At 34.5% G+C, this 25,000-nt stretch overlaps 1 protein-coding gene across 2 annotated transcripts in view; it reads left to right on the plus strand.

The window, feature by feature from the left end:
- LOC144977591 (transmembrane protein with metallophosphoesterase domain-like) overlaps window positions 1-20,987 on the plus strand; it is a 58,795-nt gene extending 37,808 nt beyond the window's left edge. Inside the window, exons 2-6 of one of the 2 annotated variants that reach the window (XM_078922970.1) lie at window positions 3,585-4,942; window positions 6,805-6,915; window positions 10,111-10,270; window positions 13,879-14,018; window positions 17,683-20,987. In XM_078922970.1, coding sequence (XP_078779096.1) covers window positions 4,114-4,942; window positions 6,805-6,915; window positions 10,111-10,270; window positions 13,879-14,018; window positions 17,683-17,867 — 1,425 coding nt within the window. In that variant the 5' untranslated portion in view covers window positions 3,585-4,113 and the 3' untranslated portion in view covers window positions 17,868-20,987. Of the gene's footprint in view, window positions 1-3,367; window positions 4,943-6,804; window positions 6,916-10,110; window positions 10,271-13,878; window positions 14,019-17,682 lie in introns of those variants that run through there. The other variant, XM_078922969.1, reaches the window with a different exon arrangement.
- Window positions 20,988-25,000: the final 4,013 nt, after the last annotated feature.

The following is a 25,000-nucleotide window of genomic DNA, read 5'->3' on the forward strand; positions in this document are numbered from 1 at the left end:
ATGTAAACATATTTTCAATACTGAAAGTGTATTGCCTACAACTCAAACTACAAAATTGGGAGACCTATAATGTGCGTAAATTATTCCGGTCCCTAACGGAAATCACTAGCAACTTGTTATTGTTTACGTTTGGGGCACCTAACTTTACTGCTCTATTGTCACATAATTCGGTTTTGGTATCGTATATATAGTAATCGAGTACCTTGAGTTATTGTGAAAAGTTGAAATAATAAATAGAGTTATGATTTGATGTTCAAGAAGAACAGACGTGTTTGTTAACTCTGTCGTTGACTTTAATAAATAGAGTTATGATTTGATGTTCAAGAAGAACAGACGTGTTTGTTAACTCTGTCGTTGACTTTAATAAATAGAGTTATGGTTTGATGTTCAAGAAGAACAGACGTGTTTGTTAACTCTGTCGTTTACTTTAAGACTACAATATGACACGTATTTTTCGTTATCCCCGTCGTGTACTTATTTGCAGGTCTGATAACCCACATTGTTATTAAATGTGCTCAAAGCATCATGGACAGTTAAGCGTATTATCCTAAGAGTAGCTTTGTAACTTTTCGATTGTCGCTAAAGAAACCGGGATAAATTTCGGCCCCATAGAACTTGTAGTTCTGAAGGGAAACACTTTTCGAGACTTTGTATTGAATCTTCTCTTGAAATACTTTTTTGCCATTGGCTGAATGGGAGTTGTAATTTATCCGAAACTTTTATTATAAAGTATTTTGTGCGTTTTGCATTAAAGCTGTGCCTAATAACCATTTTGTCATTTGAATATTTACACTACCTTGTTTTCCTTATCTCAAGAGAGATACCCACTGGAAATCACTTCTACAATTTCGCAAATTAGATTTTTAAGACTGATTCAGGCCGACATGCACTTTTTTTGCAGGTCTTATAACCGACCGCAATTATGGGCTTGTTTTAACATTGTTGTAAGAAAAATACTTTGCGTCGGTTTGAGGGTGCCTTCATTACGACAATGAGTCCATAACAATTTGGGTTATCAGACCTGCAAATAAGTACACGTTGATTCTGGCCATCGACTCTACAAAGTAATACAGGTACAAAATACACATACAATGATGCGATATGTGAGGCTATGTGGTCTTGTGGTATGACACTCGCTTTCGGATCGGAAGGTCCTGGGTTCGAGCCTCGCGCTCGGTGCATAGTTGAGTCCTTGGAAAAGGCTCTTTACTCACTTTCTCTCATCGTACTCAGGTGTAAAATGAGTACCTGGCCGTTAACAGCGTTGTCTTTGTCCGAAAAATTGTAATGTCGCCTAACAGGCGGCATGTCCCGTCCTACATGTTAAAATGTTGCTGTTGACCAGGACCCATGGCGTACTAAAAGAGTCATTTAGTAGGGCTATGCCAGGACCCCTTGTAAATCGCTATGAGCACATTTAGTGGATAGTGCTCTATATAAAGCTCAATTTCATTTTTATGAAGCCATGAAGACCTGAAACTCATCATAATAATTGATAATATGTACCAAGTTTCAAGTTTATCTAATCTTAGGCTTTCGCCAATAAATACAAACATGAATGGAAAAGAAAAAAATGAAAGATACCAAAAAAATAAAATGATACCAATAATAACACAAAAAATACAATAGTGGTAATACCACCAATACTTAAAATAATAATAATAATAATGATGATGATGATAATAATAATAATGATAATAATAATAATAATAATAATAATAATTATTATTATTATAATAATAATAATAATAATAATAATATTAATGATGATGATGATGATGATAATAATAACAACAACAACAATACAAGTTAGGAAGTGGAGAGATAAGACCCAAAAAAAAAAGTGTACGAAGCAGGTTAGCGCCAGTAGATCTAACCCCAGCACTCTAAAGTGCCGGGGCCGGGGTTTGAATGTAGGTCAAATTTCATTTTGAATCGAAGTATCTACTCAGCAGAGCTTGCTTCGGCTGCGAAAGATAATTTTACGTTTATATATAGGGTACACACAACAAATCATTGGCGGAAATTCCACTTGTCTAAAAATAGAATTGATGCAGTGTTCTGAAGTTGGTATGTCGGGAACACTTTCGCCCCTGCCGCACTAGGACAGGACTGTCCCGATACTAAACAGTCTTCTTGTGTCCCGAGCAGTTGTAAATTGCTACAAAATCAATGGGTCCCATGTTCATATCATTTGTGATAGAAGAAAAATATAGCCGCCTTCCTCATTAGAACAAAAATGTCTCAGACATGTCGGCGCCGTGTCAAAGTTGCAATACCTCTCTTTATTTTCTGCATCCATATGTTCAACTTTTCATATTTCTACTTCAGTAATTTTTGTTTTCCAATTTATTCATTTATTTATTAATTTCAATTCTGAACATAATAAAGCAAAAACAATTCAAAAAATAATTCTATGTGGTGAAACCATGGAGCTCTGACATACTGTCTGTTCACCTAGGGTGAAACCATGTGCAGAATGCATTGCAACATAAACATTTCGTCAATTTAAGCGTATGTTTATAAACATAATTTAAGAAGTGTCACACTTTGTGACACAGCAGTAACGTGCCTAAAACCGGTCGCACGGTAACTTTTGAGATCAATTATCTTTATCGTTTATTTATTTCGGGAATTTTCAATGAAAACATTTAGTCCTTTAGTAAATCCCTATTATTATTATTATTAATATTATTATTCATCACATCGTTCTCGACAAGCCAACTTCAGAACATTGCATCAGTTGCTATTTTTAGACAAGTGGGATTTCCGCTGGCGATCGTTGTATATATAAACGTAAATTGTCGTCAACATTCGAAGCAAGCTCTGCTGAGTAGATACTTCGATTCATACAAAATGAAATTTGACCTACCTTCAAACCCTTCCTTCCCCCGGCACGTTGGTGCTGGGGCAGGTGATCTACTGGCGCTAACCTGCTTCAAACACTCTTTTTTTTGTTTTTTGGGTCTTATCTATCTCTATTTCCACCCCGCCCCTTTACTTGTATTGTTGTTATTATCATCATCATCATTATTATCATTATTATTATTATTATTATTATTATTATTATTATTATTATTATTATTATTATTATCATCATCATCATTATTATTGTTATTATTATTATTATCATTATTATTATTATTTGTTATTATTGTTATTATTATTATTATTATTATTATTATTATTATTATTATTATTATTATTATTATTATAATAATAATAATAATATTATTATTATTATTATTATTATTATTATTATTATATTATTATTATTATTATTTAGTAGTAGTAGTAGTAGTAGTAGTAGTAGTAGTAGTAGTAGTAGTAGTATTATTATTAGGTGTGTGTGTGTGTGTGTGTGTGTGTGTGTGTGTGTGTGTGTGTGTTTGTTCGTTTTTTTATCCGCTCATGCTATGTCTGAGAAGCTGTGTAATGACTAGTTTACGTTTTAAATCATTACCCCTTAAGTAGTAGCTTTCTTGGGGAAATAATAAATTACTATTATATAATAAAGTGTGTGCTGTTGTAATGGGAGCCTCCTCAAAATTACAATATATTACAAACGTTCACCGTTTTCTTAGTCAACAAGAAAGGAGCAAAGTGAAAGTGAAAGTCGATTTTCGTTCTCATGAGATTGAAGGTTCATGGTTCATTATAGGAAGAGGATGGATTTTATAAGATAAATCTTCGTTGAACATTGCAATTGAAATACGTTGTAGTGAGATATCGCCTTTTATCAATTATATTGATCCAAACAATTACAATTTTCTTTTAATCAACAAAAATCTCACAACAATACAGTGTCACTGTCACAGTTGTTTGTTAATTTTGTCAATTGTCTGAGTCTGGTCTCATGGATGGACTATGACTAAGACTAAGGGACAGCAAATTATAAGATGAAATTGTGTTAAGAATTTATATTTATATCGTGAGCTTCTTCGAATTTTTCTATTACACCATAATTGTGATGTGAACACAAGACGTTTTTTTAATTCTAATGTTTAAGTTAGTTTAGAAGAAGGGGGTTAACCAAGACCCAAACTGACATTTACATTACATTTTAGGAAGGTGATAGATAGATATAGGTTGATATCCTAATCATAATTCAAAATGCCAATCCTGGTAAAACAAATAGTTTTCGGTGTTGGGATTGTTATCCTTACACTAGTTGTATTTCACAATTTCGTGTTACCCCTTATTCATCATCAATGGAGGGCAATCTTAATGAGAGTCGAGACAGTTATTACCTTGGAGTCTATCATGGCTATTGGCAGTTATATTTTATGGAGAACACTCTCAACACTTCCAACTTTACTTTCACCCCATGTTCACCATGATAATTCAGAACAACATTTGTGTAGACGATCGCTTAAATTAAATGATGAAAAAGAGACATCTTCAAAACCAATCATAGCAGAAGAAAATGTGAAAAACATGTCGCTGTGCTTTTCAGGACGCAAACAAACTCTTCTGTGGAAAGCATTTTTGATTTTCTATATTTCAATGTGCCATGTTAGTTACTTAACAAATATTTTTCTGTCTGGTGCTGATCCGGACTGGTTTAGTTTCCTGACATATTTGTGTGTTGGAATTTTGATTCAATTTAACACAGGATTATTAATCATAAAATTGTTGTCTTTCATACTAAGGTGTATACAGATTTATTTCTTGCAACATAGGCCTGACCCAAAACCAAAAGGGCTTTCACAAAGGTTTATAATATGTTTTGCTTTACTTTATATGTTTGCTATGTCTTCTTTGGGTATTTACACAGCTTCGCAAGTACCCCCTGTGAAAAAAGTTAATATTCGTATTCAGAACCTGTCCTCAGACTTAAACGGTTTTCGCATCATTCAATTGAGTGACATCCATCTGGGACCTACTGTTGGAAAAACAAGGTTACAAAGGATTGTTGACATTGTCAATACCCAAAATGCTGGTAAATGAAAAAAAAAAAATAGATTAAGATTTTCATTGTTAAAAAATTCAGTAATAACACCTGATTTGGGAGAGCTGTATATATTGAATCAGAAATAGCAAGGTTTAGAGAAAGTATATTTCAATGCAAAAGGTATATTATATCAAAAATATCTAATGTGTTAAGATGGTCATCCACAAATTTATTGCATAATAAGCTGGACTGACATTGCGGCCACCCATTCCAGTAAAATCAGGACTGTCCCAATCTGGCAATCTGCATATATACATATATTACATGTTATCGCCTAAATGTGGTATAATGTGTCATTTTGGATTAGGCTTGATTTTGGCAAGTGAACTGATACATTTTCCTTCTTTTTGACAAATTTCCGTTTACTATCAGTTGGGTTGGATATTTAAGACTTGAACTTTTACAGGAACAGGTTTATCCCAGGCACTTTTGGAACTTGTTTGAATTAACTATGTAATCTCAATCTATAATATACATTTTATAATATATAGTCCAGAATATTCAAATTTGGGTCATGACCATAGCGTGGGTTGGGGTGTCCCATCTTATCTCTTTGAAAAGTTGGCTGTTATGAGCTGATTGCATTTTTCTGATCTCCTGCCCTATCAGCACTGATGAGGTGGTTGAGTCAGTAACTATTCTAGTGTACAGATTGTGCCACCTTTAAGCAAATGGCTCTTAGCTTATTTTTGCTATATATATACCATGTGCCAAGAAAACAAAACAAAAACAAGCCCTGCACTGACACAAAGGTAATGAAAAATAATGTAGCAATATCATGTGGTGTTGCGCGATCAGGACTAACCAACAGAGGGAAATGACTCATGGAAAATTCATTCATAAAAATCATTGGATTATGTCTGCTTCGAATTCAAGTATGCCTCGACATTCAGCACGCCCAAGCCTCCTCCTGATGATCGTACTTTTAGGGACTGTACACTATAACTGCACAGTACGCATAGAATATTGAGTCAAAAAGATATGCTTATTTGTCGTGGACACAATTTCTTAAAAGTATGGTGTATGTGAATTGAAACTTACCAACTATGACCTTGACCCTATCACAATCAACAATCAGGGAAGGTGGAATTGAAAGAAAAGGAGATTGAATAGAAGAAGAAGGATCACTATATATATATGCATATGGCATTTTTGGTTTGCACCAGGTGAAGTATCAATATATAATATTTACACGTCCCCCTGGTTTAACCAGAGTGAAAAAATTGCCAAAAGGGAAAAGAGGAATACTCTGTTTGACTGCTACCCTCCCAACTAAAGACCCGTACCAGGACCATGGGAAAAAAAACGAGCAAAGACAGAGAGCAAAATGGAAAGGGAAAACAGATATAGAGGATAGAAGATACAACACATGCACGCTTTGCCCAACATGGGAGGCCTGAAGACCCTGCGAAAAGAAAACAAATTCTGGAACAATCAATTTTGTAACAAGTTGGTCATCCTCTCTCCTTCTCTTCAGTGCCATCTCCAATGTATTGTAATGTAATATGAGTTGGAATGGTTGTTATTCTATAAACATTCTGTCATCATGTTGATTGTGACTATGCCTTGTGACTGACTCATCTTTTATTACATTATATATTACACTCAATAGTGGGAAGGGGGGGAGGGGAGGGGCAATGAAGTACTGAAATCTAATATAGAGTACCAAGAAAAGAAAAAAAAGTAATACATTAAAAAATTTAATCTACAAAGGACAAAATTGTGGCTTTTTTCAGCTAAAATAGAATTTGCGGTCAGGGGTAAAATTTGCCATTTGTGGCCGCGAAAAACTGCGGGGAAAGAATATTGTGGTTTGAGACAATTAAATTTTGGCTTTTAAACCTTTTCAGATGTTGTCGTCATCACTGGTGACCTGGTGGATGGATCAGCAAGACAGTTGAGAGAATCTGCTTATCCTTTGAGCTTATTACATAGCAAATACGGAGTCCTATTTTCATCAGGTAATTGAAAGAAATGAAAGGTTTTTGCCTGAACTGTCCATTGATTGTATTCATTCATTTCAAAACCATTCATCGTTTTTCACCTTTTTGCTTGGGGGTCATTATAAGAAAGAGACATATATATAATTTGGCTATTCTCATATTTTCATATCAACCAATACCCATTGTTTAATAATGTTGTTTAAAAAGTTGTACTTTTTGTAAAGAGACTAGTATTTGCAATTCTGCGGATGATTATGATGAAAAGGATAATAATAATAATAATAATAATAATAATAATAATAATAATAATAATAATAATAATAATAATAATGATAATAATAATCACCATTTTATTATCATTATTATTATTATTATTATTATTATTATTATTATTATTATTATTACACTCCAGCAGGGTTTCTTCGAATACACAATTTCCTCGAAATCATTTGAATGTCCCGAATTTTTTCTTTATTATTCTTTGTTATCATTCCATTCCATCGTCGAACAAATTTTTACCTTGAACGTGGTATTTAATTTAATTGAGCAAAGTTGTTGTTTTTTCTAATTGCACCCCTTGATTTCGACCACTAATGACTTACTGTAATATTGACAGTTACTTATGTGTGGTATCTGGTATCTATCTACACTGCATGTATGTGTGTGTGTGTGTGTGCAGTATATTACACATGCAGATACATACTGCCACTCATACACTCCATCGCCATTTCGCATAAAAGATGCCTCTCTTCCTATTCTTATCACTTCACCATTAGTTCCAATTTCAATGCCACGTGCCATGATGTGTTAATGGTTGACTATGGCTGTAAATTAATGCTGTGATGCAGCAATCTCTCCCACCTGTGGACACACAAACACACATACACCTTGTAACATATCAATAAAGTAAATAATAGTAAGTTCCCTTTATTCATCCTCATTTGTCTTGGGGTTTATTCAAATGGAAGACTGGAATTACCCGGGTGTCAGTCACAGCACAGCGCTGCAAATTGAACTCGGAAGAGGTGGCTTGTTGATGTCCACATAACTTTGTGAATATTCAAACAAGGTATCTTTTGGGTACGAAGCAAAGACCATACCACTGCCACTGAGCCACACTGACCCTCTCCACCAAACGTCATGGCAATGTACGGTTTCCCCAAACTTTTTGTATGACCTGAGGAGTCAAGAAAACTGTGCAGGAGTGTTTATTATTATTATTATTATTATTATTATTATTATTATTATTATTATTATTATTATTATTATTATTATTATTATTATTATTATTATTATTATTATATTATTATTATTATTATTATTATTATTATTATTATTATTATTATTATTATTATTATTATTATTATTATTATTATTATTATTATTATTATTATTATTATTATTATTATTAATGATGATGATGATGATGATGATGATGATGATGATGATGATGATAACAATAATAATAGCAATGATAATAATAATAATAATAATAATAATAATAATAATAATAATAATAATAATAATAATAATAATGATGATGATGATGATGATGATGATGATTATAATAATAATAATAATAATAATAATAATAATAATAATAATAATAATAATAATAATAATAATAATAATAATAATAATAATGAAAATAATAATAATACTAATAATAATAATATTAATAATAATAATAATAATAATAATAATAATAATAATAATAATAATAATAATGATAATAATAATAATAATAATGATAATAATAATATAATAATAATAATATAATAATAATAATAAAATAATAATAATATATAATAATAATAATATAATAATAATATAATAATAATAATAATAATAATAATAATAATAATAATAATAATAATAATAATAATAATAATAATAATAATTAATAATAATAATAAAATATAATAATAATAATGATAATATAATAATAATAATATAATTATAATATATATATATATATATATATATATATATATATATATAATATATATATATATATATATATATATATATATATAATATATATATATATATATATAATAATTTAAATAAAAACAAAAACCATGAAATAATAGTGCTCAACTTTAGAATAAAAGGAGCTATTTATAAACATTTGAAATTAAGATAGTTTGACTTCTACAACGTTGTTATCGAGCGTTGCTCTCATCACTTCCACTTCCTGATGAGAGCAACGCTCGATAACAACGTTGTAGAAGTCAAACTATCTTAATTTCAAATGTTTATATATATATATATATATATATATATATATAATAAATGAATGAATTGATATCTGGTATTACGATCTTTAAGATATTGCTTAGTTGAGACCATCATCCGATTCCAAATCCATGGATTGGCACAAGAGCACATATAGGCTCCTACTTCTACAGCCTTGATTTACATATGAAGAAAGAGCCCGTTGTACACGAGACTCGAGCTAGTTCAAAGGTTTACAGTAGCAATGACTATGAAAAATGTTTTTTTCTCTTTTTGAGGAAAATTTTTGTCTAAAATCCAAGCCCTATCTCCATTGAGTAAAGATGTTTTTGAATTTTGAAAATCCATTCATAAATAAACAAGTTATACAGTTTTAAAGGTGTCATTTATTTGGATGACCCGCAAAGAGGAAAAAAACTCGAAAATATGGGACGCTTTTTCGGCATTTTTTTTCCGACCTTTGGTTGTATCTTGCGTAATAAGTGGATTAAAAGATTGAAACTTGAAGAGCAAATTAGGATGGTGTTTTGTAAAATACGGGAAAAGTACTCGTCATATTCATATGAAATTTTACAACCAAAAAGAAGAAATGTTCATGTATTACCTTGTCAGCGACAAAACCTCCACGCCCGGTAGTTTTAGAAATATTTTACTCCAAAGAGTAAAAATCTATTTTTAACGGTCTTTTGGTAATCGCACGAGTTTTGTCGCTTGACATAATATAAAATGACCTTTTTTCTAACTGTGTGCCAACTTTCAGTCATATTCATCGATAAACAGCGTCGTAATTAATTTTTTAAAATAGCATATACGAAACGGCTTCGTCCCATATTTTGAAGCGAATTCGGGCACTTCGTGAGCGAAAAAGAGGCCCAAAGATTTGTGCGGGATAGTCATTGCTAGTTTACAGTGGAATATTGTTAATATTATTTGATAAATAATTTATTTTTAGGATTATTTACTGCTTTCAAACAGGCAACCATGAATACTATACAGGAGATGTCGATAATTGGTTCAGACTTCTACAGCAGTACAATGTAAAGGTTCTCCACAATTCCAACATCCAGATTCCTCCTGGTTCTCGTGAACAGATCTGCTTCGCTGGCTCAGATGATCTTCAGGCAGATAAGATAAGGTAATGAATCACTTACTTAAAATTTTGCACTATGCAGGCATGTCTCCCATCTCGGAATTTCCAGATTTGTCCCCGAAATTTGTAAAAAATAATGGCTGTCCCAGAAAATACGGAAGTTTACTTTTGTCCAGGAAATTTTTTTAAATCTACCATTATAATACCCCCACATAATCATCCCTCCAACCACTACAACAACTATCACCACATAATCATCCCTACCATCACTACAACTACCACCACATCATCATCCCTACCATCACTACAACTACCACCACATCATCATCCCTACTATCAATACTTCAACAACTACCACCACATCATCTTCACCACTATCACGACTACGAAGACTACAGCAACATCATCATTCCTACCACCACTACTACAACAGCTATACCAGCATATCATCATCCGTACCACAACGAATACTACAACTACTACCACATCATCATCCCTACCACAACGAATACTACAACTACCACCACATCATCATCCCTACCACCGTTACTACAAAAACTCATCACCCTGACCACCACACTATTACAACAACTCATCTTCCCTACCACTACTACAACAACTACCACTACTACTGCAACTACTGCTACCACATCATCTTCCCTACCACCATTACTAGAACAACTACCACCACATGATCTTCCCTACCACCACTACCACAACCATCACCCCTATCACCACTCTACAACCAACCCCACCACCAGATCGTCAACCATCAACAAACCATATAATTCAGAAATTTTGTTAGCTGTTCTCTCTCACAATGGTTGGAGAGATATATCCTTTTTGTGGTCAGTCATTCTCACCAGTGGTCGTGTTATCTTGATGAGTTATCCCAAGTAATATAATATTATTAAAACAGTGAGTAAGGATACCACTTCTGTTGCAAGCAGATTAGTAATTACACATACTTATTATAACCTTTAGCACCATTGTAATCATATTATTCTCTTGATATTAGACGTTTGACTGTCTTTTAAGACATTACTATTGCTCAAAATATTGTTCCTAAAATTTGAGATTTTATCCTTAAAATGTCCCTTAAATTTGAAATTATGATAGGCCTGCCTGTTATCCAAACCACCAATACTACCACAACTGTCATCATTCCTACCACCACTACCATCACATCATTATTCCTACCACCACTACAACATATGATTTGGCTTTGCACTGTCATGTAATCTCAAGCCATTGCACGTTTTTATATCAAAATATAAAATAGATTTTATCATAACCTCATTATTACTTAGGTAAGACTGCAATTCAATTCATTGTGTGTTTGGGTTAGTCGTGCTACACATTTCAATCTGGGCAGACGTGCTTGACATTTGCTTGACATGTTAACAAACGACACTGTGCGATCGTTAGATGTCTCATATCAATTGTGTTAGCTGAATATATGATATGTTCAAGTGTCGTTGGCGAATGTTGGTTAGTGGTGGAAAGGGTTACAGTGACCGCAAAACTATGCCCGACATTGTGTCTTTGATAAACTGCTTTACATGCAATATCCTACTCGACTCAGATGTATACGATTACCTGGCCGAGATAATTTGTAAGGTATAACATAAAAATTGGCTCAATTTGCCCTGATGAGGAAATATATGAAGTATGGAGCAATTCATTCCCCACGACTTGTATGTGTGTGTGTGTGTGTGTGTGTGTGTGTGTGTGTGTGTGTGTGTGTTTATCAACCCTTTATAGGTAGTATATTATTGTTGCTTTTTTGTCACAATCCATTCCTTAATTCATGCAATTATATCTACTTGCCTTTCACTTATCAAAAGAGCGGTTACAGCAATAGATTAGAAATGGTGAGGATAGAAGAAAATCAAATTGCAATTCAAACGGGGGATTTTGCGCAATGAGTAGAGTAATAGAAAATGTCAATGGGCCTTTCTAAAGGTGCAGTTTTTATTATTTCATCAGCGCTGTTGGCAAATATCACAGGTGTAGTACACTGGCAAAACAGATTATTTTCATTTTGACCAGAATTTTTAAAAAGAACAAACTTTAAGCTAAATGATACAGAGGAATCCATATATAGTCAACACTCTAAAAGCCAACTCCAATACCATGATTTTACTGTATGTTATTGTTATTGATAAATTAAGACAACTTCCAATATGGTCCAAAAATCTCTTAAGCAAGATAATTGTTCAAATGTCTGGGCGTTGTTTGTTTTGATATGTCTGTATTTGAACTGAGCAAAATAAAAAACGTGTTTTTTCCCCAGTCTACATCAGGCACACTCAAGTTTCACATTATGTAAACAATTTTATTGGTCAGCCCACCTTTCAATACATCCAAATGTCACAATAGTTGTAAACAACTTTATGGGCCCAGCCCACCATTAAATAAAAAATCTCAATGATTTCAGTAGTTAAAATGGTAAGTCTTCCTTTCATATGACATAGTGTCGACTATTTGTTGTGTCACTGAATTTTTACAAATGTACACACCTGATAGATCACTGGTCTGTAGCACACTTAATCTATTCAGAAAAATAGAATACTCACTCCACCAATCAACAGCTGTCAACACCACCATTGTCACATTTAACATCAGCTCCACTACCACCACCAACAACACCACAATCATCATCATCATCATTATCACCATTTTTGTCGTCATCGACAACAGTGTTGTGGTCTTGCGGTTGCGGTCTTGTGATCTTGATCTTTAATTCAAGTTCAAGTCCCTCTGTGGGCAGTGCAAAGTCGAGTCCTTTGAAATGGCTATTCACTCACATTATTTCATTGCACTCAGGTGAAAGATGATTACCTAGTTGGTAATACTGTTGTCTCTGTAGTAAAAATTTTGTTCACAGACATTCATGTCTTGTCTCACATGTTAAGTGTGGCTGATGGCTTGGGATGCCTTGTAGAGTGTTTTAAGCACATTTAGCACTTTGCTAGGAAGTTTTAAAAAATAACAAAAAACCAAAGAATTGAGCTTTTATATAGTGCAATATCCACTAAATATGCTCAAAGCGAGCGCTTTACAAGGGGTCCCTGGCCAACAGCAACATTTAATATGTAAGATGGGACAAGATGCCTGTTAGGTGATATTACAATTTTTTCGGACAGAGACAATGCTGTTAACGGCCAGGTAATCATTTGACACCTGAGTACAGTGAGAGAATGTGAGTAAAGAGCCTTCTCTAAGGACTCAACTATGCGCCGAGCGAGGCTCGAACCCAGGACCTTCCGATACAAAAGCGAGTGTCATACCACTAGACCACATAGCCACACAAGTAAAGCTCAAAGTGAAACGCAAAAACAAATCACTCTGTGGTCATTATTTTTTTTTGAGTTTTTCTTTTGTTTGCAAAACTTGGAACTGGTATTGTCTTAAAAACCTCTGGATTTTTTGTTTGTGTGTGTGTATCTGTGTGTGTGTGTGTGTTATGCGTATCTGAATGAGTGTGGCATGATTGTTTGTACTTAACTTAATACAGCTATTGTTCTTATTTTTCCTTTTCTCATTGGTTTCTTTACACAACATACTCGGTCCCTTGCTCAACAGTTTCAACTTGCCTTGCATTGAACACTGAACTTTTACTTCTATATATTTCATCCATTCATTAACAGCTACGGAGAGCACCACTTCAGTGCTGCTGATGCAGTAAAGGGCTGTGAGAGAATGCAGCCCACGATTCTTCTTGCCCACCAGCCAAAGGCAGCAATGAGAGGAATTGATGAAGACGTTGGAATCGATCTTGTTTTGTCTGGTAGGATCTAATGGATTGGATTTTTAAAAATTTTGTGTGTGTGTGTGTGTGGGGGGGGGGGGGGGGGGTTAGAAATTGATATAACTTAAAGTTATCGACCTTCTGGTTAAGTTCTCAAAGCAATATGCATTCAATGAAATCTTTATGAGTCTGTATATAAATGCCTTTGTGTCTGTATGGTGGGATAGTGCGGAATAATTCAGTTAACTCATATCATACAGATTGCTGCAAACACAATGATAAGAGACTTTTTTCTTTCATTCTAAATGTCAATAGCACCTGAACTTTTTTAAGAATTGTAAAATGGTTGGCATCGTTATGAGCAAAAAGGTCGAAACAGGTTTGACACACTTATCAAATATGACTGGCCTACCCTTTTCTTTAGCTGATGACATCACTGTTGATTGATATCGCTATAGAGTGAATAGAATAACAGATGAGTCATTCAATACTCAACAATGATGGATTTGTTAAATTCAATGCGATTTCTGAAAAGCCAAATGTTCCTGTTATAAGTATGGCAGAGAGAATCAAATTAACATCAAAGAAAGGTAATGGTGTGACCCAAATTTTGTTATGAACCGGTTGGATGTGATTTGCTTCTCTCATCAACCCGAGCTTAAGGATTTTCAATAAAAACTTAAATTTCAAATCAATTTAATGGAAAAGTACTTAACCCATTGCTTCTCATTATTTTTTTTTCTCTTTTTAACCCTGAACTACCAAGCCAAAGGAAATAATTCTTATGAAAAACTTACTTTATATCACAAAAACATTTACTGTGACGGACGGTACCATTGAAAAAACCCTATTTAAAAGGATATTTTCAAATAAAGAAATGAATTCTCATTAATTTGAAATGTGACACGCATGTACGTGACAAGTACAACATTGAAAAAAAAATTAATAAAGTAAAAACAATAGATAAAAATACCGATTTTGAATTTTGAATGTGTTTGATTACTTTTAATTGTATTTTCCTTTTAAAAAATCATATATATTTGTAAAATCTTGCCACCTGAATCATTATTATCGGCTGCAGTTTCATCGAAAGCATTTTCAAAGACCAAAGAATTTAAAAACTTAAATGCCATCAGGTAGATTCGGGTGATAAAAATCGTCTCACTTTAAAAAATTATAGTTCAGCTTCCAATCGTAGTTTTTAGAAACGGTAAACAGTTACTTTCACTTCCACTACTCCTCTAAATCTGTTATACTGCTAAAAACCCACAAAAGGTGTTCTCCTTCCTTAAATGAGCGTTAAAATACTGAATCTGTTCCATAGCCTTAGCAGTTGAATCTCATCACATTGAGAAGCACTATGTTGAACTTTAGCTAGCACAATCCAGCGCATTCAGAAGCAATGGGTTAAATTCCACTACTCCTCTACATCCATTATACGGCTAAAAACCCACAAAAGGTGTTCTCCTTGCTTATAAAATGAGCTTTAAAACACTGAACCTGTTCCATAGCCTTTGCAGTTGAATCTGGTCGCACTGAGAAGCACTACGTTTGATTTTAGCAAACTAAAAAAAAATTTAAGAATTTAAAAGCAAGCACAATCCGATGCATTAAGAAGCAATGGGTTAAATGACTATACAGGTAACTTTTCTATGATGAATCCATTGGAACGAAAACTTGGGGAATTCCTTAATTCAAGTCAAGTACCATGCAGCAAAAAATGAAAGCATGCTAAGTGGTTTTCAACCATCAAAACATAAATCTTCCGCTTTATGAGCATCCCAAACACAGCCTTTAGTCACCTCTATGAGGTGGGTATCGTCTTTAATCATTATCCCACTGTACATGTTTAATGACATTATATCAAGAGACATTATTCTGTCCATAAAATGTAAATGATCAAAGAACAAGTTAACTTTTTAATGGAAAATAGAAGCTTAAGACTGTTGAGGTTCACCATTTTAAAGTGAATTTTAACAAAAAAGAAAATACCTCTTATTATCAATTAGAAAACACAATGGACTGCATAAAACAAAAAATGTTTAAAGTAATTCATGAAATGAAGGGTATAACTAATTTTTTAAGACAGTACAAGTCAGAAATACAAGGTCATTTTATTCAGCACTACAGAGCAAGGCTTTGCTCGTCATCTCTATGGCTACAGTGCTATCTCGAGTTTCAAAATGATATCAGTGTTTGTCCCAAATGTGTTAAAGCAACTTGTCAAAATATAATCTTGAAAATAAATGAGGTTTTGAAAAAGAACATAGAGACATAATTGATTCACATTTGATTGTGTCGCGAAAGTTATCAGTGCTGTACAGTAATGTATGCTGCAAGGAAATTGGCCTAACTAAACATTGCATCATGTATAATGGAAACCTTTGAAACAGAACTGTTGTTGTGAAGTGAACAGCCCAGGGACCTCACAAGAAATTATTTCTAATCTGAGTATCAAGCTGTGTATTCTCAGCTTAGATTAAAATCAACTGAACGTTAGGACATTGAATGGCTAGTAAATATTTGGCAGGACCTGTGTTAAAGATACAAGTGTGTTATTTGAAGCTAAGTTTTGTTGTTATCTATTTATATTCTGTATGCTTCCTTCAATCACCTATTGGTCCCAGTCTTGCTGATGAACCATGAGGTAAAACACGCCATAAAGGATTGTCGCCATGTTGCTGCTAACCATTCACACAAAAAAAAAAAACTACAAAAAAACAACAACAACAAAAAACAACAACAAAAATGAATGACTTGAGACCCAGATATCCATACAATCTTTTTTTTTTTTTTCTTTTTTTTTTTTTGGTGATTACTATCTGATCAAGGTCACTAACGGATGTCAGAAAAAAATTAGTTGAGTCTGTGATTCAATGATTACCAGAAAGTGGAACTATGTTCTGTAAATTGGGAATTTGACTTTTGTTTGTCAGATTCATTTATTCAGCTAATGTGTGTTTAAATTTAAAGAAACAAACTAGCACATGACATATGAGACATCACAGACTCCACATCATTTCAATGCTTTTTCCACAAACATAAGAACACCAGGAGGATTGAATGACTGAAGTGACAGGATTAGTGTGGTGTGTTAGATAACATTTATTATGTGTATAAGATATGTGGTGATGGGCACAGTGTGCCTTTTGCATTTTATGGACTTGAAATTGAAAGAATACACTTTGGACAGTATATTATTCAGCCTATATATATCAGGGCTGTAAATTCTCAGGCAATTGCCTGAAATCCGACAATCCATTATTCTCTACTCCAGGGACATACTATTAGATCCTGTAAAATACCATGGGATACTTAAAACAAAAAACCAAAGCATATTATAGTAAAGTCTCGGATATTTAACTTTAGTTAGATTGTGCTCTCTCTCTCTCTCTCTCTCTCTCTCTCTCTCTCTCTCTCTCTCTCTCATTTTCTCTCTCTCTTTCTCTCTCTCTCTCTCTCTCTCTCTCTCTTCTCTCTCTCTTCTCTCTCTCTCTCTCTTCTCTCTCTCTCTCTCTCTCTCTCTCTCTCTCTCTCTCTCTCTCTCTCTCTCTCTCTTTCTCTCTTTCTCTCTCTCTCGCTCAAAAAAAAAAAACCCAAAGAGGCAAAACGATCTATAGTTTTGACACTTTGATTAATCGTAGTCATTTTATTTATAAAATTGAATGCAATTAAATTTTGTTGTTTTTTTCTTAATTTTCAGGCCACACACATGGGGGACAGATTTTTCCAATAAATATTTTAGTCTACCTGTTGCAGCCTCTTTACTTTGGCCTGTACCAATACAAAGGAAGTCAAATCTACGTCTCGACTGGAACACAATACTGGGGAATTCCCATGAGAATTGGAACGTCTATGGAGATCACAGCCATCAATTTGATATCATGACATCAATATGGCGTCAAAATTCCATCTTATCTTGGATGTCCAGATTTCATCATCCTGATTTCTTGACAACAATCAAAATGGTTTTAGCTTTGATGAAATCTTTTCTGCTTCTTTATTTAATTATATGATATTAATTATTTCATTCATAATGTTCATTGCGGGTGGTTGGATGGGAGCATCACCCTTGAATCATATACCTATGATGTTCGCATGGGTGTACGATCCGATAGTGATGTCGTTTCTTCTTCTCTTTACTAGCCTATCCTGCTTCTTTGGTTTGTGATTGTATTTTTGACAGGGGATATTTTTTTTTCTGTAAATCTTCTGCCTGTTTGTTCTTGGTTATTTATAATTTAGCTTATGATATCTTTAGGTTATGATTTTGATTTACATTTGTACTATTTTTGTTAGATTGCTTGTTTTTTTGTTTCAGCGGTCTCTCATATAACCTCAATTGTGCTGGAAGAGACCTAAAGCAACAAACAAAAAAACATAATGTTCATTAAAATTAATCATTTTTAATAATCCCCCCACCTTCCCGTTCCCCCAACTGCATTGAGTAGAATTTTTCTTTACCTCAGAAAATTACTTAAATAATCGAGGTATCTGCCACAGTCCAGTGCCTCAAACTGAATGCTATTATGGCAAAGACTTTTTCCAAAGAAAAAAAAAAACAAAACAAGATACTAAAAGCAGGACTTGAACCCAGATTTCCCTAAATTTAATTCAATGCATTATCCACTCACCAATTTATCGAAAAAAATATATTAATTAAAGCTTGGTTTGAAGCAATAATAAATTGATGAGAATTAAAAAAGGGAACATCAATTTTCACAGTGTATTGAAACACCCTTCTACAATCACAATAAAATCTTCACAGTCTATCTGGAAAATTAGGAGGCTGATAATATTATATCGGAGAGTCTATTCGTACTTACAGTACCAGTTATTTAATCAAAAGTTAAATTAATTGCTATACAGCCAACTTTTCCAGATCCCATCCCCCAAAAATGACAGTATAGCAAGACTTACTTTGTAGGCCTATGGTAATGAAGGAGGCATGAGGTTGGCGCCAAAGAAAAAGAAAAGGCCAATGTTTACATAAGCAATCTTTTTGCCCTTTACCGCATAACTTACACGTCTCGGAGTGTGCATATTCATTCATCACTGTCACTATGCTCATGCCTGTTGAATCGTTAGCATCGTGGAAGGAAAATTCTCTCTCTCTCTCTCTCTCTCTCTCTCTCTCTCTCTCTCTCTCTCTTGCTGCTGTTGTTGCCGTTTCTTGTAAAGTCAAACAATACACGGTATATTGATCAGTTTTCATGTGAAGTACGGATTGTTAATATGACACTATCTGTCCTTAAGTATTACAAATTTTGTAAAATATTTCCTTTCACACCTGATACATATTTTCGCAGTCAGTTTTATCCTTATATTCGTATATTACAAACGTTGTGAAGGTTTAAAAGCGTTTGCAATATGTTAGGTAATTTTAGTCCCTTGAAAAGGAAGATGGTACACAACAAAGACAGTTAGAAAGATCATACTCTGTGCCTAGCCTATGACTATCCAGACTCTCAAACATGCAATGGTATGGTACACTTCCAATTGGAAAACACCCAGGTGATTCATGACACGAAACCGATCACCCAGAGAGATGAATAATTCTATCATCGCTTACAAAAACACCTCCCTCCCACCAAACAAGCAAATAAAACACACATACACTCATGCACAACCAATTATTTCACTCACAGACAGAAGGTCAAGGGGAGGGGGGGGGAGGGGGGAGGTTGTCATATAACCTATCTTACCAATACCTATATCAATGTACCTATACAGTGAAAACAGTCTGGAATAATGCCCAGCTTTAGTTTGAATTACGAATAGTGAAAGTAATACTATTTGTCCTTACATATGGCAACTACGGGTGATGATAATCGTCTTTACGGACGAATAGGGCTAGTCGTATTATATTCACTCATTCAGTGCACCCATAGAGTTGAGACGGGAAGCTTTTAAGTCTAAAACTTGTTGTTTACACTTTGCTAAACATGACCCATTCCAGAGTTCTGAAGAACAAAATTGTGCAATGTCGTTTCTAGACATCACAACTGTGTGCTTCTCTAATCTCTCTTTTTTTTTTCATAAAGATTCCAATTAACTCACAGTTGATTTTACATTCCCGTAAAATGTTTGACATTTGTCGTATTTCTGACCACATCGCTAAAATTTTTTTAACTCCATCATCATTTTGCAATTTATGTCAAGATATTGAATAAACATAGATAGGTGCTGTTCATTTTGTGAAGAAATTTCAGACAGTTTTGTCAACCATTATAAGTCTGATATCTCATTCTCATAAATTGTAAATGATTTTGCATATTACTGTTTGTGCGGCTATAAGGTCTTGTGGAATGACACTCGCTTTCTGATCGTAAGGTCCTGGGTTCGAGCCTAGCTCGACGCATAGTTGAGTGCTTGGAAAAGACTCTTTACTCACATTCTCTCTCCGTACTCGGGTGTAAAATGAGTACCTGGCCGTCAACAGCGTTGTCTTTGTCTGAAAAAATGGTAACATCGCCTAACAGGCGTTATGTCTCATTCTACATGTTACGCGTTGCTATTGGTCAGGGACCCTTTGTAAAGCGCATTGAGCTTTTTTAGTGGATATTGCGCTATATAAAAGTTTTTTGGGGTTTTTTATTCACCGAGTTAGTGATTTGTTTGATTTTACATTACAAGATGATATGATATTATATTTGAAATTTACCTTTTTTTTTTAATTGGAGATATTGTATTTGTATGACTGGATTATTTAGACTAATTTGTGAATCAAAGTGGTCAAAACATGCCATTATTCCACTGCTGATTTGTGGAATAGACATTATGAAGACCTGACCAGTTGAAACTGCTTAAGTTCGTAGTTTTTAGGAGATAAAAATTGTAGTCGCTATAATTAACTTTAAAAATCAACAATTTTTTCTCACAAGGAACAAATAAAACTTCAAAAGTTTAAAAATTGTGTAGATGTTTTAATGACTTAGAGATGCTCTTGAAGTTCAGAAATTGAATTTTTTCTCACAAGGAACAAATAAAACTTCAAAAGTTTAAAAATTGTGTAGATGTTTTAATGACTTAGAGATGATCTTGAAGTTCAGAAATTGAAGCCAAAATTTCGTAATTCTACGACTTTGACGTGATAAGGTAAGTCTTCATTATGTTGTCCAAGGAGCAATAGCTTATCTCAGTATTTATATTTGTAAGTAGATATGGCTGGGTGGGGTATTTGACCTCCCATGGTGGGCAGGAGGTCACGCTGTGTCTTCTATCCCCTTTATCTGTTTTCCGAGTTGCTTTCTGTTTTTGTCTTGGAATGGTCATACTTAGTTTCGTCCTAGCCCCTCTCCATTAGTATACCTGAATGATTCTGTACTAATGGTGTCGTGCTTTTTGTTTCCGGTTTGCTTTGGTTGCATTCTGAGCAGTCTTAAACATATATTCGTATTGCTCAACTTCTCTAGAAAGCTTAAACCAAAAAAATAGGATCCCTTTACTCTCAATTTGGTTCATTGTACCTACTCCTCTATGTCCTGTGCTGCCTCTTGGAGTGCTGTGGCACAAGTTTAAGACCTCTTTTTAAAAAAAAATTTAATTGAGCATTATATAGAGCAATATCCACTAAATGTGCTCAAAGCGCTTTACAACGGGTCCCTGGTCAACAGCAACATTTAACATGTAGGACTGGACCTAACGCCTGTTAGGCGATATTACAATTTTTCAGACAAAGACAACGCTGTTAACGGCCAGGTACTCATTTTACACCTGAGTACGGTGAGAGAATGTGAGTAAAGAGCCTTTTCCAAGACATAACTATGCGCCGAGAGTGAGGCTCGAACCCAGGACCTTTCAATCCGAAAGCGAGTGTTTTACCACTAACCACTAGCCGCACAAAGACCTCTTCTTTCAAACTTGGGGACACTACCAATAAATCTCTTCCTTCATCGCCTTTTTGTATATGACATCATTTTTTAACTCACTCAACTCTAACACCGAATATGTCTGTAGTTTACCTGGGTTACTTTCACCCCATGCCTATTTATTACATTTTTCTGAGACAAATTATAGGCGTAGTATCAAAGCTAAAGTTTTAAATGTTTACATGTTAATGATAGTTGAATAAAACTATCAATGTACATGCTCATTTTTAATTTAAAAATTTTCCCATTTTGAAAAGTAACAAACATCTCTAGGATTGAGTTAAGTAAAAAAGATTCCTATATAGCCAGTAATATTATTGAGCAGCATTATCAAGTCTGAGGTTCGCGTGGGGCGGTAACGATTTGTTCTTTAAGCAATTGACTAGGAACAATAAGCTAGGGTCTTTGGGTTGCACTTCTTTCCATTATTCTTTTTTGTATCAATGATAACATCTTCAGGGTCTATCTGGTTATCTGAAGGGATTTTGAACCACAATACGATTACCAGCTGTTAATCTTCTATCATGATTAGACTTCTTGCCTTCAAGTTGCATTGTGGGTAAGGGGGCCACATCATTATATCATCTAAAAACTGTCCACATTCCATGTATACGGGTAGAGTTATTACATACACCACAATGTAGTTACGTCAAGTCTTTTGTTTGAGGACAAGATGTAGCTGCATCTGGTGGTCTTGACAGCACATCTGCATTCTTCAGTATAGCCCCAGATCTATGTTCAATTTCGAATAGCAAGTAGACCTTCTGGTCTCTTAAAATTCATCAGTCAGGTGGGGCTTCTGTGAGGAATTCTTTTCCCAACAAATAATGTCTGAAGCAGTTTGTAAATCTGACAACTGCTAACAATTCCTTTCTGGTAATACATTAGTTCCTTTATTGGGATTTTAAGGTGAAACTTCCATATGCTATGGTGGTGTGCAAAGAAGTACTTTAGAGTGATCAAACGCTTGTTCCAGTTCTATGTCTGAAATGTTTTTTCTTCTTCACTAACCTTGTAAGGGGCTCTATAACTATAATCTTTGCCATGTCCTTTATAAACGCCCTGTGGAAATTAACTACCCAAATCGTGGAAACGTTGGAAAACCAGTTCTGCATTGAAAATGTGGTCGCTAAACGATTTACCGAGAACAATTTAATGTATCATCGAGGAAAGCAAGCAGCCTTTTTTTCAGTTCAACCCTCTTAACACCAAGTTAATAACCCTTGAGTATGTGCTTGGACTGTTGGAAAGTCCAAATGGAAGGGTGTTTTTTTTTTAACTCAAAGTGTACCTGGTGGGTAAGAAATGCCATCTTGTGCTTGGAGTCATCATGAACTGGGACTTGCCAATAAGCGGAGTTAGAATTCAGTTTCGAGTGCCAGAATAAGTGGGGTTCCTGACCTCCCATAGTGGGCTGGGAGGTACTTACTGTGTCTTCTATCCCCTTATATCTGTTTTCCAACTTGCTTTCTGTCTTTGTTATATTATTGTTATAATATTGAGTATATAATCAGTATTGAGTATTTCAAATGATTTAAAACTAGAGATTTTATATCAGTCTTCGGTAATTGCGACATGATGTAGATAATATGCAATAAATAATAAATTCAAAATGTAATGCAAACTATAAGTTGTAAGTTTATAACAGTTAAAGCGAATTGTTTTTATTGGGATACAAGTATGACGTGAACTCTATATCAATAGCTGGAACTACCGTGTCAGCACAAGATTTTTGAGAAATGCGATGAATTTATCTCTATTTATAACAGCATTCGTTGTTTACGGTGCTATCACCATTACTGGGTCGGATATACGGTTTTGGCGAGCTCTCCCGGATAGAAACATAAAAATTTGCGCCGGGGATTTTTGAGTACGCTGAATGTTTAAATGGCGGGAACCAACTGGCATCTCTAAAAAATTCCCGCCAAAATTATATATTCAAAATGGCCGACATCAATAATCGGATTTCCCTGTAATTTAATTATAAATGCCCTAATTTGTAGACACAAATGCTTCATGTTAATCATCCTAAAAGTGGATGGAACTCCGCGTTTAGACGGGTGGAGGTTATCCTGACATTCGGGTTCACATTGCTTAACGTCTAAATTGATCATGCGAACCCTACGTGCGTCTGGGTTCACATCCTTGTTAACTTTTATTTGCCTTTTCTGGGTGCTCTTTCCAAAGGGCTGTTTTGTCCTTGTTCTCGACCAAGACCATAATATGGCTTCCACCGAGTTCCCCTTCAGTCTTTTCCAATGAGGGAAAAAAATGAATTTATCTTTTTGAAATATAATTTTCCATTAAAAATGAATGTTCACTTTATTTGTTTTCCTCAAGGGGAAATTTGTCTTTATGGTCTATTTCAAGACAGGACTGGAATAATCCTGGCGTCAGTCACAGTGCAGAACCACAACGTCAGCTAGGGCAAGGTGACATGCTCAAGGCCACACATCGCGACCGACAGTCGAACTCGGTACCTTTCGGGTACAAAACAAAGGCCGTATGCTTGAGCCACGCTCCCCATATCATATATACATCATATTTATATCGTATCTTTGATATTTAAATAGAAGAATCATTGTATAAAAAGGTAAATGGATTTTCTTAGGCAGATATCTTGTGGCCGTGTCAGTGTGAAATCTTTAACATCCTTAAATAAACGGCAGAAAATCCCTAGAGCATGGGAGATTGGACTGAACAACTTGAACTTTTATATAGTGCAATATCAACAAAAAGTGCTCAAAGTGCTTTACACGGATTCCCTAGCCAACAGCAAAATTTAACATATACAACGAGACATGATGCCTGTTACTACAACCATCACTACCACTACTACTACAACCACAACCATCACGACAACTACTTTTACAACCACCACCACCACACTATCATCACTACCACTACTACTACTACGACCACCGCCACCATCACATCAACTTCATTACCACTAACACTACAACCATCACCACATCATCATCACTACCTCTCCTACTACAACCATCACCACATCATCATCACTACTGCCAGTACTTCAACTACAACCACCACCACATCATCATCACTACTACTACAACCATCACTACCACTACTACTACAACCACATCACCTTCCCTACCACCACTACTACAACCACCACATCACCATCCC

Source organism: Berghia stephanieae, chromosome 7, assembly GCF_034508935.2.
Source record: "Berghia stephanieae isolate SIO BIC M18660-M18661 chromosome 7, UCSD_Bste_1.3, whole genome shotgun sequence".
Taxonomy (NCBI): Eukaryota; Metazoa; Mollusca; class Gastropoda; order Nudibranchia; family Aeolidiidae; genus Berghia; species Berghia stephanieae.